Here is a 16,744-nt window from a genome sequence, read left to right as displayed (position 1 = left end):
GGTGTGACTCAAATTTAGGGTTTAAAATGTTAAACAGCTCATAGATGTCAATGACCAAAGAGAGGATGCAAATGCAACTAGATGATCACACATCAAGCATGTCCCAGGACAAACACCTTTTGAGAGTCATCACAGTAAAGGAATGAGAAAGGAAGATTAGTATTTAACAACCCTTTGACAACAACATCACTGGACATGGAGCACAAACTCAGATTATGGAAGGATGGGGACAGGTACAGAATCAGCCATGCTCTTTCAAAGGAACCATCACAGAATTAGCCTTAAGCAATTTTGGGGTATCATGGAAAACCTAAATCAGGATGGCCACGCACAGGTTTGAACTGTCGTCCTTCAAAATGCGAATCCAGTGTGCTATCCACTGCACTACCTCGCTTGGTCTATGACACAAAGTTGCTAATTTTAATGACTGCTGGCAAGCCAAAAGTCAAAGGAACCGAGGTCATTGGAAGTCTATCCACTATTTATAGTTCTGTCAGCCAAGCAGTCACTCAATTAACAGTTCTTAAAGCTAGAAAATATTACAAATTATAAGAGAGAGAAAAGGCAAAGTAATTCAAAAAATTAATGCAGGAGGAAATAAAATGGGAATAGAGAAGCAGTTTATAAAGAAAACAGATAAAATGACAAAAGTAAGACCAGTTGGAAGGAACATAGGGTGAAGATTCAGAAGGGAAGGAATAAAATACGGATTTAAACTCCCATCAGTGGTAAGAACATTAGAAAGCATAAACTTGGCTTGAAGAAATAGAAAGCATATACTCGAGTTAAAGAAAAATGGAGCACAGAATCAGTTGTGATCTTGTCATTTGAACCATCCCACCATTCACACTCAACAATTGGGGAAATCATATCCTTATTCCTTCAAAAAGAAAGTACAGTACCTTATCAATTTGCAATACCATTTGACAATGAATTTAGGAGGGGTGTAATACACGGAATAGGTTGGAAAAAGTGATAGGTTTTATGGTGTTTCTGCTCATAGAGTGCACTGGTCGGAAATTATCTTGAATCTCGAGAGCAGTGGGAAATGTTTTTTTCATTTGAAACGAAATCTGTTTCATGTGAAACAAACAGCATGCAAAAAATAAATACAGCCGTACTTATGTTAACACACAGATTAATGGGCTGCAGAAACTGGATAGGAATTATACTATTAGCATTAAGTTAAAACAAAAAGCACCCGTATATTAGCTAGACAAAATTTTATTTAAAAAAAACCATATACAGTTTCAAATATTTAACAGCTTAGCTTCACTGTATATACAAGTAGGCAAGACTTACAGCCAAAGATTCACAATTTGGAGATTATAAAAATGGAGATTTGATGAAAATTTTGTGTAAACATAGACCCTTTTCCCTTTGGGCATACTGAGGTTAATTTACATGTCCAATTGTAAAATATGAAATTGCTGTTGGTAGCAGTGCAAATAAATTCTTTAATGTGAAACCCGATAGCTTTTTTACAAAGAAAATGTGCAACAGAAATGTCATGATGAAAGCAAATATTGCCACAGGAAGGAATTTAACTGATAGTGATACATTCATTATACCACCATAGCACATTACTCTTCAATGTAATGTAATTTTTTAAATTCATCTTTTGTCCACTACTCACCGCCCATGGATTAGACCTTAAGCCTGTTCCAAGTGCAGCTTACACGGCAGTATGAGGAGAGATCTACAGTCATGGGACCAACTTCTCCCACCATTATCATAACTTGATTAATCCTGATGATTCCATTGCTTCTTTATTCAAGCATCTCTTCTTTTGGTCTTATGAGACTGAATGGACCCCCATCCAGACCTCCTTATCTCAAAAACATCCAAGGAGTTACTGGAATCAAACCTGGGACCTTCAGCAACGATGGCAGTGATGATAACTATTCGACTATGGAGGCAGTCTTTGTAATTTATCCAATGAAATAAAATTTGTTTTGCAATATGATAAAGTACAAACTTCTGTGTACCAACATTTTTTCATAATACTTCTTTAGAAATAGCGACCTATTAATTTCTGAAAAATCAGGGTATGGCACAAGACAAAACTAATTATCTTTTGGAAAATGGACACTGGGAATCTGATTACTGTATTTCACAGACAATACTAATCTTGTGGTAGTGAGTTGCAAATGATCATGAGTTACAATCATCAATTATAATCTAAATAAGATAAATTAGGACACTAAAAATAACATGAGTAGGATTTAACCTCACTTTTTGCATACTGCTGAGTTCAAGTATTGATGATTTATGATTAATTTTTCCCTTCATTTACCTCATCTCTTACTGGCCACGAACCAACTCTACATCATTGTCCTCATAAAGAGTCTGAAGTGCAAAATCTTTTCTTTTACAAAACCAATGGAGAACATACATTATTCTGTGACATTATCAGCCAGCCTGTGCTTCCAACTGTTCAGAAATACAACCTAGCCATTTGTAATTAAAATAAAATTATGACTAATGAAAGATGGGAATATCTATAATTAAATGATAATTACATGATTCAAGTGCAATTGCTATAGATGCCAACTATCTGCTGCCTAAAATGGAGCAGTTGTTAGGACTATAAAACATTTTAAAGGAATATTTGTGAAACTGTTACTACAGTAAACTTTACAAAATGTTTTAATAGTCTGTTTTCTTTACATATATAACAAAATGTAAATCACAAGAAAGCTGAGTAATTCAACAGATAACTGCTTTTACGTAACTTTTACGTAAATATTGTTCTAAAGTCATCTAAATCAAAAAGTCATATTTTTATTTAGTGATTTTAGAAGTTCATAATTTACCCATATAACATCAGTCAAATATCTGTTGAATGGCTTACTTCTATAACTTAATATTTATATTCATGTTCTTGAAGTTTCAGGACTGGGTTGAAATTTCTTTCTTCCTGCGTCTTCGATTTACACTGGTAGTGTCATCTGTTACACTGTTCTCCGGGCTCACAGGAGGTGAAACTGCTGTTCTCTTTACACCACGTTTATGGGCATGATTTTTTAATTCCTTCTCCGTTGTACTTGAAGTAGATGGAGATTTATAAGAAACAGATACTTTGTGTTTTTCCTTCACATGTTGGTTTTCCCCCCGTTTGTCCTGAGCATTAGAGCTAGTTTCATTACTTGAATGCACAACTGCTTTTAGTGTTTTATTCTTTGGAGTGGCCTTTCCATTTTCTTTGCTAGCAATTTTGCTGTCAAAGGAACCAGTGACAGGAGACAGGGCCCCATTGGTGCTTATTCTGTTATGAGATGAAATTTCACTATCTTGAGAACTGTTTGTATGTGTTTGTTCTTTACCCAGTCTGTGGCTACCTGCAAGGTCTGAACTGTCACTCTGTATCTGAATACTTTGCCTTCTACTTGTGCGTGGTGTTTCAGGTATATCCTTTGATACACCACTTTTTATTGTGTTTGGATGACTGCTAGTAGAAGCTGCTTCAGATGAGGTACCTGCACGACTGGTACTACGCCTCAGGGTAGCTCCTGAATTTGGAACACGTCCTGAGACAGGTTTTGGTGTAACGAACACACGATCTGAAACAGGTTCTGATGTACCTTTGGTAGGGGTTTTAGTGATACCTGCTGAAGCAGCTGAGGGACATACACTAGGCTGTGATGTTCTGGCCTCAGTAACTGTTCCAGACTTAGCTGTAGCGGCTGGTGTTCTTGCACTTAATTTATCTTTATCACCAGAGGTATTTGAGTTAGACACTGGTGTCCTTACTGCAGACATCTGTATGATGCTTTTACGCTGTTCTCGAGCACTGCTGGTGGTACGTGGTGTCTCTTGCATTTCTGGAGGTTTACTCCTGTTCGAGTTTCTCTTCTTCCTACTTTCATCAGCATTGCTCTCTGATAGACGATTAGTATTTGAACTTTTTCCTGTTGTGTTTGCACTTGGTGCAATATGTGTCTCAGATCTATTTTCATTATTTGATAAAGTTTTTCTTTTCTGATTATCCCCATGGCTCTGTTTTGTATTTGGAGTCTTGGAGGAGAGACGTTGTACGCTCCTCCCTGTTTCACTGACCATATTCTTGCTTTGTTCTTTCGTTGATGGTGTCCCTGCTTCACCTTTGCCAACTGGTTTCTCTATTACTGTCTGGGGATTGTTAGCGGAACTTGTGCTTGGTACAGGTTCTATTTCACCATCTAATACTGTGTCGCTGCTTGTGGCCTGCCTAGATGCAGCAATTTGTGCTTCCAGTTGTTTTTGTTGTTCCTCATGTTTCTTCAGATCAAACAATATTTCTGCAGCCAGTGTCTTGTCATCAGCAAAAATTTCTTTAATCTGCAATAGGGGACAAATTATAATTAGAAAGGGACAAAGAGAGAAACACCAATCATTAAAATTTTATGGCCTACTTAATACATATCCAACTCTGCAGCAATCATAGTAATAGCAGCAGCAGTAGTAGGAGTAGTAGCAGTAGTAGTAGCAGTAGTAGTAGTACAGAAAAAAAAAATTAGGAAGTTAAGGACTTCAGTTTTGTTTTTACATGCAGTATTCATTAGATAAACTGGAAATACATTAGTACATTACTATTACAAGCAGAACTGTAATGCTTATTACCTATCCGCTCCCAACTAACATATGTCGTTCATATTTTATGACAATAAGAAATGATTGAGAAAATTTCTTATTTGATTCACAAATGAATAATTACTGATGTATCTTTGCCACCAAATACTACTGAGCAAGTATTAGAATGATAGACTGAAGCAGAAAAGCATATTCTCTCCCAAGTTCACTGAGTAGACAAGGTACAGACTCACCTCATTCTTAAAGTCCCTCATCAATTCTTTGATGTATGACATCAGATCCAAAACCAGTGGTGACATAGCAGCTTGTAGCTTTGTCTTCAGTTGTATGACAACAGGTACAATATTTTCAATTGTATTTCGTTTTACACACTAAAAACATAATAGTCACTATTAATCTGGTGATGAAAAATATAGGAAGTTAATGAATTCTTAATAAACACTGACAAAGGTTTACACATTCCATTTTAAGTTGCATGTTACCTGGGAAATAATCGTCTTCTTTGCAGTAGTAAGAACAGCTGCAGCAGCTTCTGACTCATCTGCTGCAGGTTCTTCCTCTCCTTGAGACCGCAATGAGGACAATTTGATCTCGTCACATGCCAACACCGTCAGTGAATCTTTCAAAACATGTCTACCAGCACCATTCAGTGACATTTTGTCATTCACCACAGCACCTGAAGAAAAAAGTTTCATCTCTTCTATTCAAGGCTAAAATAAAAGTTTGTTACTTAAATGTTCACAAATGAAGCAGCTGGAAAACTAATTGTTGGTATAATTCTCCAAGGATATAAAATTGGATCAATTCATTAAACTCCCTATAACACCATAATCTGTATTTTTAAAAGGAGGAAGAATGGTGTGAAAACTGGAGACAAGATTTTTTGATTTTTTTCTGTACTGCATACCTACATCACAAGAGATATGCCAGCATTTGCACCTATACCCTTCACCCCTTTACGTTATACTGTTCCTGCAACTGCACCAATTTTCAACCTCTCTGATTACGCTATATTTGGAGGAAGAAGAAGAAGAAGAAGAAGAAGAAGAAGAAGACAGACACTGGGATACTGTGAGCAAAAATAAACCACAAAATCAGTTGGACACCTGAAATTTTGCTTTTGATTTCTTGCTGCTGAGTTACAAAAATTATCATTTAATTCATATGAGTGCAATTTCTCCCTTGTATAACATCTGAGTATCCTCTTATTTACAAAAACAATGTGTGAAGTCTTTTCAAGTCATTATGAGCATTTTTGTTTTCCAAAATGAGAAAAACCAAACTGTTTTGAAATATCAAATCTTCACTGTTTATTTCAGTGTCTGGTTTTCAAATCCCTCTAATGTTCAACTGTGAAACTCACATCTCAGGCTTGTTTGTTTACAATGTGAACAAATATTTTGTGTCTTTGAAACTTTTACATTTGTTTGTAAAATACAATTAAAAAATTCAAGCTATTAGGAAATATTCAAACAATGTCTCACTTATATTTGAATGCAACCCCCCCTCCCCCCCCTCACACACACACACACACACACACACACAAAACACACACAGACAGACAGATACACACAAGTACAATTTCTTTGCTTGTCAAATCATAAGCTTTTAATCATATTTTATTCATTATTTTACCTGTTTTACATTCTGTATACTTTCTTTAGTGTGTGTAGTTGTTATAATATTGAAGGTTTATATGTCTTCTGCAGTTTTGATAGACACAATCAAAGTTTGGCATTTATTTAGGAAAATAGAATGCAAAAGCTAGTCTACAGTTATGATCATGCTAAATTTTTAGTAAAATAATTACCAGTCTCAAAACATTACAACATATGTTTTCGTCAGGGGAGTATATTAGGATCTACTCTGGTCTTGATAATGAGTGATCCTAGAGATTCTCATTTCACAAGTTTATATCTTTTAGATGAATGAAGACAGAGACTTGGAGAAAACTTTAAACATAAAAACCGAAAGTAAAAGCTCAACTTGACACCAGCTGTAATTCGTCGGGTGTCCTGGTGCTACTAGTTCGCTCGCTTGTTCGTTACCCAATGAGCATCAATTTCATGACAATAAAACAGCAAAAGTGAGAGTGTCTCCAAACCTTCATGTATTTTGTGTCATTTCCTGAGAAAAGGTTTAGAAGCTATTCATTTTTTGTGGGGAAGATGGTTACTGGAATTGCCTAAATGGATACCTTGGAGATCTGGAGTCTGGGATATTTCACAATTTCATAACATGCTAAAAAATTAATTTTTCAGAAGGTATGAGCACAAATACACTGGCACCTGCACGTGAGAGCATTTTTTAACAATGAGCTGGTTTTGGGGATCGGGGGACAGGGTAGAGGTGAACTGCAACACCACCAAACAACAGCAGTGAATGTAACTCTACACTAAAAACTAGTTGCCCTATGCATTAGTTACAATTTACTCCAAGTTTCTATTTTCATTCATGTAGAATATACCCTTTTTTGAAATATCCTGTATACATCAATGACATTCCTGTCAATGTAAGGCATGGAGAGACAATTTTCTTTGCTGATGACAGCAACATTATAGTTAGAGGTCTGTGCAGATGTGGATATCTGTGGACATCCACAGTAATATTACTTTGCAGATAACAGCTTGTGTGGATGTGGAGAATCATAGGTATATTTGTGGGGTATCTACAAAAATAATTATTTAGTTGTTAGCAGTTAAAGGGCAGAGTCAATACTGTTACATGACATTCCACATTATAACTGTGCATCCTACCAGCAGCTGCCTTGCATCTGACTTCTGAAGTGTCATAAAATGATCTTGATGAAAGCTGGTGGGCATGTAGATGTGGCAAAATAGTGCAATATAATTTTTTTTTCACTTTTAGCGGGTACATTGCAAAAGGTAATTTCGTATTTTAGCTTTAGGGGGGAAATCTTCAAAATTTTGATATATAAAAAATGTTTTTCATATAAAAGTTGGTATGCAATTAACGTTATTGAAAACTTTGTAATCAACTTTTGAAACAATCTGAAAACTTGCAAAATACCCTACCACCATTAATTAATTTTGAAAAATTAAAACCTTCATTACAATATAAATTAAAAGAAGCTTTCGAGCCACGTACACCCCCATGTAATGAAGCTGGTTTCTGGAATACCACTTCTGGAAAATAAGTTTTACACAATTTGCTATCAGAGTATTGCCAACATACCTATTTAAAATATCTAAATATTCATTACTATCCTAATTATTTATTTTACTTACATTTGTTTTATGTTTGAAGTCATTAGGTTACATTTTACATTCATTGTTTTTTATGTATTTGTATTTTGTTAATTGAAAATAATAACTAACTCACCATTATGATAGAAAATGATTACAATAATGATAATCTGTAAAGAAATACTTACAACATAATGTTTTTTCTACACCATGCACATATACAATGGAGTAGACAATATAAAACAAAATGCAGCAAGACTTTAAATTGTAACGAGTGATCCTTTGAATATCCAGATTTTTATCAGGCATATAGCACTGCATCAGTAAGACTTGGCACAGAAGATCGATTATGTACTAATGACTGTAGTTTGATTATATTGATTCTCAAGTGGAGACTGACATCATAATCATTCAACTGAACTAGACCTGAAAATCTTCTCACAAAACTCGTTCAACATTGAAAGCTGAGACATCCCATTCCCTTTACTGTCGAGCCCTTTGGGATCACAAAAAGTTCCTTGTCCTCAGGTACAACGATCTAAAGAGTTCTTTCACACTGACTACCACAAGAATCTAACAATAATATAGAAAGAAGACTAAGAAATAAAACACCTTTAAAATGTCTTTTGGCCTGAAAGGCATTTGTTTCCCAGATTTCAATGCTGTCACAAGGACATTCGGGGCTTCAAAAAGATATTCTCGAAATCTCGGTCCAAAGTTGCCTACGAAGAGGCTTGAGGTCAGTGTGAAACAAGCTGTTTAGACAGTCATGTCCAAGGACAAGAATCACCTGATGATCCCAAAGGGTGCAATGGTACAGGTACAGCCATGGAATGTATATGGCTTTTGATGTTGGAAAAACTTTGTGAGAGGATTTTCAGATCTAGTTCTGTTGACCCTGCCTCTCCCCTATGAATCGTGAACATTACCAATGGTGAATATGCTCAGGATAAAGGAATGAAAGAGGAAGCCTTCTAGCAGAATTTTGCACGGAGCATAATTTAATGACTTGTAAGAATCATGAAAGAATGTCTTACACATGGAAGAGAGCTGGAGACATTGGAAAGTTTCAGACTGATTATAGAATGGTAAAGCAGAGATTTCGGAATCACCCTTTAAATTGTAAGACATTTCCAGGGGCAGATGTAGACTCCCAACACAAGTTAATGGTTATGACCTGTAGATTAAAACTGAATAAATTGCGAAAAGGTAGGAAATCAAGAAGATGGGATTCAGATAAGTTGAAAGAACCAGAGGTTGTTCAGAGTTTCAGAGGGAGCATTAAACAACAATTGACAAAAAAAAAGGGAGAAGAATACTGTAGGGGATGAATGGGTGGCTTTGAGAGATGAAATAGTGAGGCAGCAGAGGATCAAATAGGAAAAAGACAAGGCCTAGTAGAAATCCTTGGATTCCACAGGAGATATTGAATTTAATTGATAAAAGGAGCAAATATAAAAATGTAGTAAATGAAGCAGGTGACAATGAATACAAACATAAAAAAAAATGAGATTGACACGAAGTGCAAAATGACTAAGCAGGAATTAACAGAGGACAAATGTAAGGATTTAGAAGCATATATCACTAGGGGAAAGATAGATACCGCCTATATGAAGATTAAAGAGGCCTATGGAGAAAGCAGAAGCGGTTGTATGAATATCAATAGATCAGATGGAAAACCAGTCCTAAGAAAGAATGGAAAGCTGAAAGTTGGAAGGAGTATATAGAGAGCCTATACAAAGGAGATGTAGTTGAGGACAATATTATAGAAATGAAAGAGGACGTAGATAAAAATGAGATGGGACATATGGTACTGCGAGAAAAATTTGAAAGAGCATTGAAATACCAGAGTCAAAACAAGGCCCTCGAAGTAGATGACATTCCGTTAGAACTACTGATAGCCCTGGGAGAACCAGCCATGATCAAACTCTTCCATCTGGTGGGCAAGAGGTATGAGACAGGTGAAATACCCTCAGACTTCAAGAAGAATAAAATAATTCCAGTTCCAACATAAGGAAGTGCTGACGAGGGTGACTATTATTGAACTATCAGTCTAATGAAACATGGCTGCAAAATACCAACACGAATAATTTACAGAAGAATGGAAAACTCGTAAAGCTGACCTCAGGGAAGATTGGTTTGGATTCCAGAGAAATAGGACACACAAAGCAATACTGACCCTACAACTTCTATTAGAAGACAGGTTATGGAAAGGCAAACCTACATTTATAGCATTTGTAGTCTTAGAGAAAGTTTTACACTATTGGACTGGTGCAGACCATTCGAAATTCTGAAGGTAGCAGGGATAAAATAGAGGGAGCGAAAGGCTACTTACAACTTGCATAGAAACCAAATGGCAGTTACAAGAGTTGAGGGGCATAAAAGGGGAAGCAGTGGTTGAGAAGGGAGTGAGACAGGGCTGAAGCCTGTCCCCAATGTCATTAATCTGCACACTGAGCAAACAGTACAGGAAATCAAACAAAAATTTGGAATAGGAATTGAAGTCCAGCGAGAAGAAATAAAAACTTTGAGATTTGTTGATGACATTGTAATTCTGTCAGAGACAGCAAAGGACTTGGCACAGCAGCTGAACAGAATGCACAGTGTCTTGAGAGGAGGATATAAGAGAAACATCAACAAAAGCAAAACAAGGATAATGGAATGTAGTCAAATTAAATCAGGTGATGATGCAGAAACTAGATTAGGACATGGGACACTAAGAGCAGTAGATGAGTTTTGTTATTTGAGCAGCAAAATAACTGATGATGGCAAAAGTAGAGAGGATATAAACTGTGCACTGGCAATGACAAGAAACTATCAGAAAGTTTTTTTTAAAAGTATTTGTTAGATTAGATTAGATTAGATTAGATTAATACTTGTTCCATAGATCATGAATACGACACTTCGTAATGATGTGGAACGTGTCAGGTTAATAAAAGATGTCTGTACAAGAAATGACATTACACAAAATATTGCATGACACTAATGATTAAGTTTTTTTTTTTTTTTTTTTTTTTTTTTTTTTTTTTTTTTTTTTTTTTTTTTTTTTTTTACTTAGTTTATATTTAAAAATTCAGCCAATGAGTAGAAGGAGTTGTCATCTAGAAATTCTTTTAATTTATTTTTAAATGTTAGTTGGCTATCTGTCAGGCTTTTGATGCTGTTTGGTAGGTGCCCAAAGACTTTTGTGGCAGCATAATTTACCCCTTTTTGTGCCAAAGTCAGATTTAACCCTGCATAGTGAAGATCATCCTTTCTCCTGGTGTTATAGGTATGCACACTGCTATTACTTTTGAATTGTGTTGGATTATTATCAACAAATTTCATAAGGGAATATATATACTGTGAGGTTACTGTGAGGATCCCTAGATCATTAAATAGATGTCTGCAGGATGACCGTGGGTGGGCTCCAGCAATTATTCTGATTACACGTTTTTGTGCAATGAATACTTTTCTACTCAACGATGAATTACCCCAGAATATGATGCCATACGAAAGCAGTGAATGAAAGTAGGCATAGTAAGCTAATTTACTGAGATTCTTATCACCAAAATTTGCAATAACCCTAATAGCATACGTAGCTGAACTCAGACGTTTCAGCAGACCATCAATGTGTTGCTTCCAGTTTAACCTCTCATCAATGGACACACCTAAAAATTTTGAAAATTCTACCTTAGCTACAGACTTCTGTTCAAATTCTATATTTATTACTGGAGTTGTGCCATTTACTGTACGGAACTGTATATACTGTGTTTTATCAAAATTTAAAGAGAGTCCGTTTGCTGAGAACCACTTAATAATTTTGTGAAAAACATCATTTACAATTACATCACTTAGTTCTTCGTTTTTGGATGTTATTACTATACTTGTATCATCAGCAAAAAGAACTAACTTTGCATCTTCATCAATGTGGAATGGTAAGTCATTAATGTATATCAAGAACAGTAAAGGACCTAAGACCGAACCCTGTGGGACCCCGTGCTTGATAGCACCCCAGTTTGAGGAATCAGCTGTTGTTTTAACATTACACGAACCACTTATTTCAACTTTCTGCATTCTTCCAGTTAAATATGAATTAAACCATTTGTGCACTGCCCCACTCAAACCATAATGATTTAGCTTATCTAAAAGAATTCCATGATTTACACAATCAAAGGCCTTTGAGAGATCACAAAAAATACCAATGGGTGATGTCCGGTTATTCAGAGCATTTAATATTTGATCACTGAAAGCATATATTGCATTTTCTGTTGAAAAGCCTTTCTGAAAACCAAACTGACATTTTGTTAGTACTTTATTTTTACAAATATGGGAGGCTACTCTTGAATACATTACTTTCTCAAAAATTTTTGATAGAGCTGTCAGAAGAGAGATTGGGCGGTAGTTGTTGACATCTGACGTATCCCCCTTTTTATGCAATGGTTTTACAATGGCATATTTCAGTCTATCAGGGAAAACACCCTGCTCCAAAGAGCTATTACATACGTGGCTGAGAATCCTACTTATCTGTGGGGAACAAGCTTTAAGTACTTTGCTGGAAATGCCATCAATTCCATAAGAGCTTTTACTTTTCAGTGAGTTTATTATTTTACTGATTTCAGAGGGAGAGGTTGGTGGAATTACAGTTGTTTCAAACTGCGCAGGTATGGCCTCTTCTATTAATAGCCTTGCCTCTTCTAGTGAAGATCTAGATCCTATTTTCTCCACAACATTTAAAAAATGATTATTCAAAATATTTTCAATTTCTGATTGTTTGTTAGTGCACTTGTCATTCAGTTTTATTGCACTAAAGTCTTCCTGTGCTCTTGGTTGCCCTGTTTCCCTTTCAATAATATTCCAAATTGCTTTAATTTTATTATCAGAGTTACTGATCTCAGACATGATACACATGCTTCTGGACTTTTTAATAACTTTTCTTAGTACCGCACAATAGTTTTTATAATATTGAACAATTTCAGGGTCAGTACTCCCTCTTGCTGTTAGATACAGTTCTCTTTTACGGTTGCAAGATATTCTTATTCCTTTAGTTAGCCAAGGTTTTTTATATGTTTTCTTGGAATTATGTTTAACTATTTTCTTGGGAAAACAATTTTCAAATACCCTTAAAAATGTACTGTGAAATAAGTTATATTTCAAGTTTGCATCGGGTTCCTTATACACTTCATCCCAGTGTAGCTGCTGTAGGCTTTCCCTAAAGTTTGCAATATTTATATTGTTAATTGAACGCACTGCTTTGAAAGTCTGATTTATTATACTGCATGGAGCTATGTCATGTACTGTAACAAGCTGTGCACTATGATCTGAAAGACCATTCTCAACAGGATAAGCATTTATGTCCTTAAACTTATCTTGGTCTATAAAAAAGTTATCTATCAATGTACTGCTGTTCTTTGTTATCCGAGTAGGAAAATCAATGATGGAGCTCAAATTGAAAGAACTGAGTAATACTAAAAGGTCATTCTTCCTATTACACTCTTTCAGGGAATCAACATTGAAATCCCCACAAATGATAATTTGCTTCCCCCTGTCTGACAGATAGCACAACAAAGCATCCAAGTTTTCTAGAAATAGCTGGAAATTCCCTGAGGGGGACCTATACACTGTTACAATTATGAAAGTGCCATCATTTAGTTTAAGTTCAGTGGCACATGCTTCCATATGTTGCTCTACACAAAATTTTTGAGTTTCTAAATTTTTTGCACTGTGGAAGCTTTTGACATATATGGCAACTCCTCCTCTCATCATATTATCTCTACTTACATGTGCAGCTAATTTGTACCCATTGATGCTAACCTTTTGCATATCAGTGACAATGTGATGCTCAGACAGGCATAGTATATCTATTACATTCTTGGTTTCTATATCTTCTAAACAAAGCAGAAGCTCATCAATTTTATTCTTCAATCCCCCAATATTTTGATGAAATATACTAACAGTATTTTTCACTTTACTTTTGTGAGTATCTTGAACTTTTTTAACATCTTTAGTACTTTTATTCTTCAATCCCCCAATATTTTGATGAAATATACTAACATTATTTTTCACTTTACTTTTGTGAGTATCTTGAACTTTTTTAACATCTTTAGTACTTGCCTGGCTGAGTTTCCCACTGGACACTGATCTTACACTAAAAAAGAGTTTCCACCATGAGATGTAGTTCCTCCCCCCTTTAAATTTCCTGCTATCAGCCCAGCCAGTTTACCCTTCCCTTTCCTGTTGAGGTGTAGGCCATGTCTAGTATAGTCCCACCTACAGAGTGAATCAACAGGAACCACACCAATGTGTGACCCTGCACCAGATCCAAGTAGCCGTTCCAACTCCAAATTAACTCTCCTGACAGAAGAGGTCAAATGAGGTCGGTCGTGGCGCTCCAGAACCGACACAAACCCAACACTGGTATGATTCGATGCCGATGCAATCTTTGCCAGGTCACACTTTATGCTGTACCCCGGATCTCTGTCAATACTGTTGCCCGGCCCACCCACAATAACCACGGTGTCTTCCTTAGTAAAACCTTTACATAGTGAACCTAAATCCTCTGTAACCTGCCCAAGTTCAGCACTAGGTTTGAAAAAACTTGTGACCTGGTAATCCAACCCTAATTCATCCTGCAGAAGTTGGCCCACACCCCTAGCATGCGAACTACCTAGCAACAAGACTTTCTTTCTCTTTGCAGACTTCCCTACATTCTTAATCAATTTGCTGCTGAAAGCTTGTTGATCCCTGTCTACATCTACTTCTGTGAGAGGCTCATCAGTTTCTGACTGAGGCAACAGGTCAAACCTATTTTGTACATTAATAACAAAGCTGTCAGAAGAATTTCGTGGCCTGTTCCTCATGCCTGTTGCCACTTCCCACCCCTGTTTACCCTTCTCCCCCCTTAACCTGCCCAGTTCTCGCCTAGCCTCATCTAACTCAGCCTGAAGGGCAGCAATTTTCCCCTCCTGTTCCACAATCTTCCTATCTCTACTGCATAGCCTACAGAACCACTGATGAGTCTCGCTCATTTTCCCAATTCCCACGCCACTACAGTCGCCCCAATGAAAAAAGTTTGTATGGAGTGTAGCCATGTTTGGAAGCACAACATGGATGATGAACAGTTTAGACAAGAAGGAAATACATGTTGAGCCAGGAGGAAAACTAGATGCTTTGAGGGGTGATAGTATTAGTGATTCTGAAACAAAAACTGCTTGTGAATGTATGCCCTATTCCAAATGGTTTCCGAGATAGAGCACATTTAATATCACTTTGTATGTTTTTCTTGAAGAACTCGAAAACCGTACACTCCCACGAAAACATGTCACAGTACAAAATTATAATATATTAAATTTCCTACAAAAACGACCCTATTAATTTTTTTCTCTAGAACTAATGGTTTGTGCAAAGAGATGCAAGAATGCTGAAAAACTCGCTGGACGTGCATACACTGTAGATTACGTAGTTTTTGTAGGCCAATTTGAGGTAGTATGTTGAGGTACCAAGGTGAGATGAACAGTTTGGGACACTTGTGGCCTACCAAGTCGAAAAACTACCTCAATTTGGCCTACAAAAACTATGTAAGCTACAACACATGTGCGTCAAGCGAGTTTTTCAACATTCTCATGCTCTCTTCGCACAAACCATTAGTTCCAGAGAAAAAATGAATAGGGCCTTTTTTGTAGGAAATTTAATATAGTTTAATTTTGTACTGTGACACGTTTTCACTGGAGGGTGCTGTTTTTGAGTTATTCAAGAAAAATGTGCAAAAGTGATATTAAATATGTTCTATCTCGGAAACCATTCAGAATAGGGCATACGTCCATATGAAGTTTATTGTTCATAATCACTAATACTATCACCCCTCAAAGCATGTACATTTCCTCCCGACTCGACCTGTAGAAGCTTTTGAAATGTGGTTCTATAGAAGAATGCTGAAGATTACATGCGCAGATCACGTAACTAATGAGCAGGTACTGAATAGAATTGGGGAGAAAACAGATTTCTGGCACAATTTGACAAGACGAAGGGATCGATCAGCAGGACACATTCTGAGACATTAAGGGATCACCAATTTAGTACTGGAGGGAAGTGTGTGGGGGTTTAAAAATTATAGAGAGTGACCAAGAGATGAATACAGTAAGCAGATTCACAAGGATGTACGCTATAGTTGTTATTCAGAAATGAAGAGGCTTGCACAGGATAGAATAGCATGGAGAGTTGCATGAAACCAATCTTCAGACTGAAGATCACCACCACCACCACCACCACCACCACCACAACAACAACAACAACAACAAATTGCAAATCCTGCTGAAAATTTTTAATATTGTCTTCTCCAGCATGTATGTTATGTAAAGAAATTTTGTTCTTTTATTTGAGTAGTGTAAAAAACATTACAGTTTAAGTGTTTCTTTACAGATTATCATTATTGTAATTACTTTCTATCATAATAATGAGTTATTTATTATTTTCAATTAACAAAATACACATGGGGAGGAGGAGAAAAAATTAAAGAAAAATATAAAATAACAATTACAAACATGAAAAAATTTAAGTAAAATAAATAATTGCAACAGTCATGAATGTCTAGATATTTTAATCAGGTATGTTGAAAATACTTTGATAGCACACTGCATACAGTTTATTTTCCAAAAATGGTATTTCAGAAACCTGTTTTGTACAAAAGGATGTACATGGCTTAAAAGCTTCTTTAATTTATCTTGTAAGATTATTTTTAATTTTTCAAAATTAATTACTGGTGGAGGGATATTTTGCAAAATTTCAACTTATTACAAAAATTGATTACACAGTTTTCAGTAACATGAATTACATATCAACTTTTAAGTGAAAAACATTTTTCATATATCATCATTTAGAAGATATTCCCTCTAAACCTAAAATGCTACACTACCTTTTGGGGTCCATTTGACCCCTTAAAAGTGAAATTGGGCACAAGCAAAAACAATTATATTGCACTATTTTGCCCC

General features: G+C 36.0%; 1 protein-coding gene across 1 annotated transcript in view; it reads right to left on the bottom strand.

The window, feature by feature from the left end:
• Window positions 1–271: 271 nt before the first annotated feature.
• The window catches only part of LOC126354384 (condensin-2 complex subunit D3-like), a 120,665-nt gene continuing 104,192 nt past the window's right edge, over window positions 272–16,744 (bottom strand). The window contains exons 10-12 of the mRNA XM_050003985.1: window positions 5,055–5,248; window positions 4,806–4,943; window positions 272–4,320 (exon numbers count right to left, since the gene is read on the bottom strand). Coding sequence (XP_049859942.1) covers window positions 2,893–4,320; window positions 4,806–4,943; window positions 5,055–5,248 — 1,760 coding nt within the window. The 3' untranslated portion in view covers window positions 272–2,892. The remainder of the gene's footprint in view (window positions 4,321–4,805; window positions 4,944–5,054; window positions 5,249–16,744) is intronic.

This window comes from Schistocerca gregaria, chromosome 3 (assembly GCF_023897955.1).
Source record: "Schistocerca gregaria isolate iqSchGreg1 chromosome 3, iqSchGreg1.2, whole genome shotgun sequence".
Classification (NCBI taxonomy): domain Eukaryota; kingdom Metazoa; phylum Arthropoda; class Insecta; order Orthoptera; family Acrididae; genus Schistocerca; species Schistocerca gregaria.
This window is presented reverse-complemented; position numbering and strand designations above follow the sequence as displayed.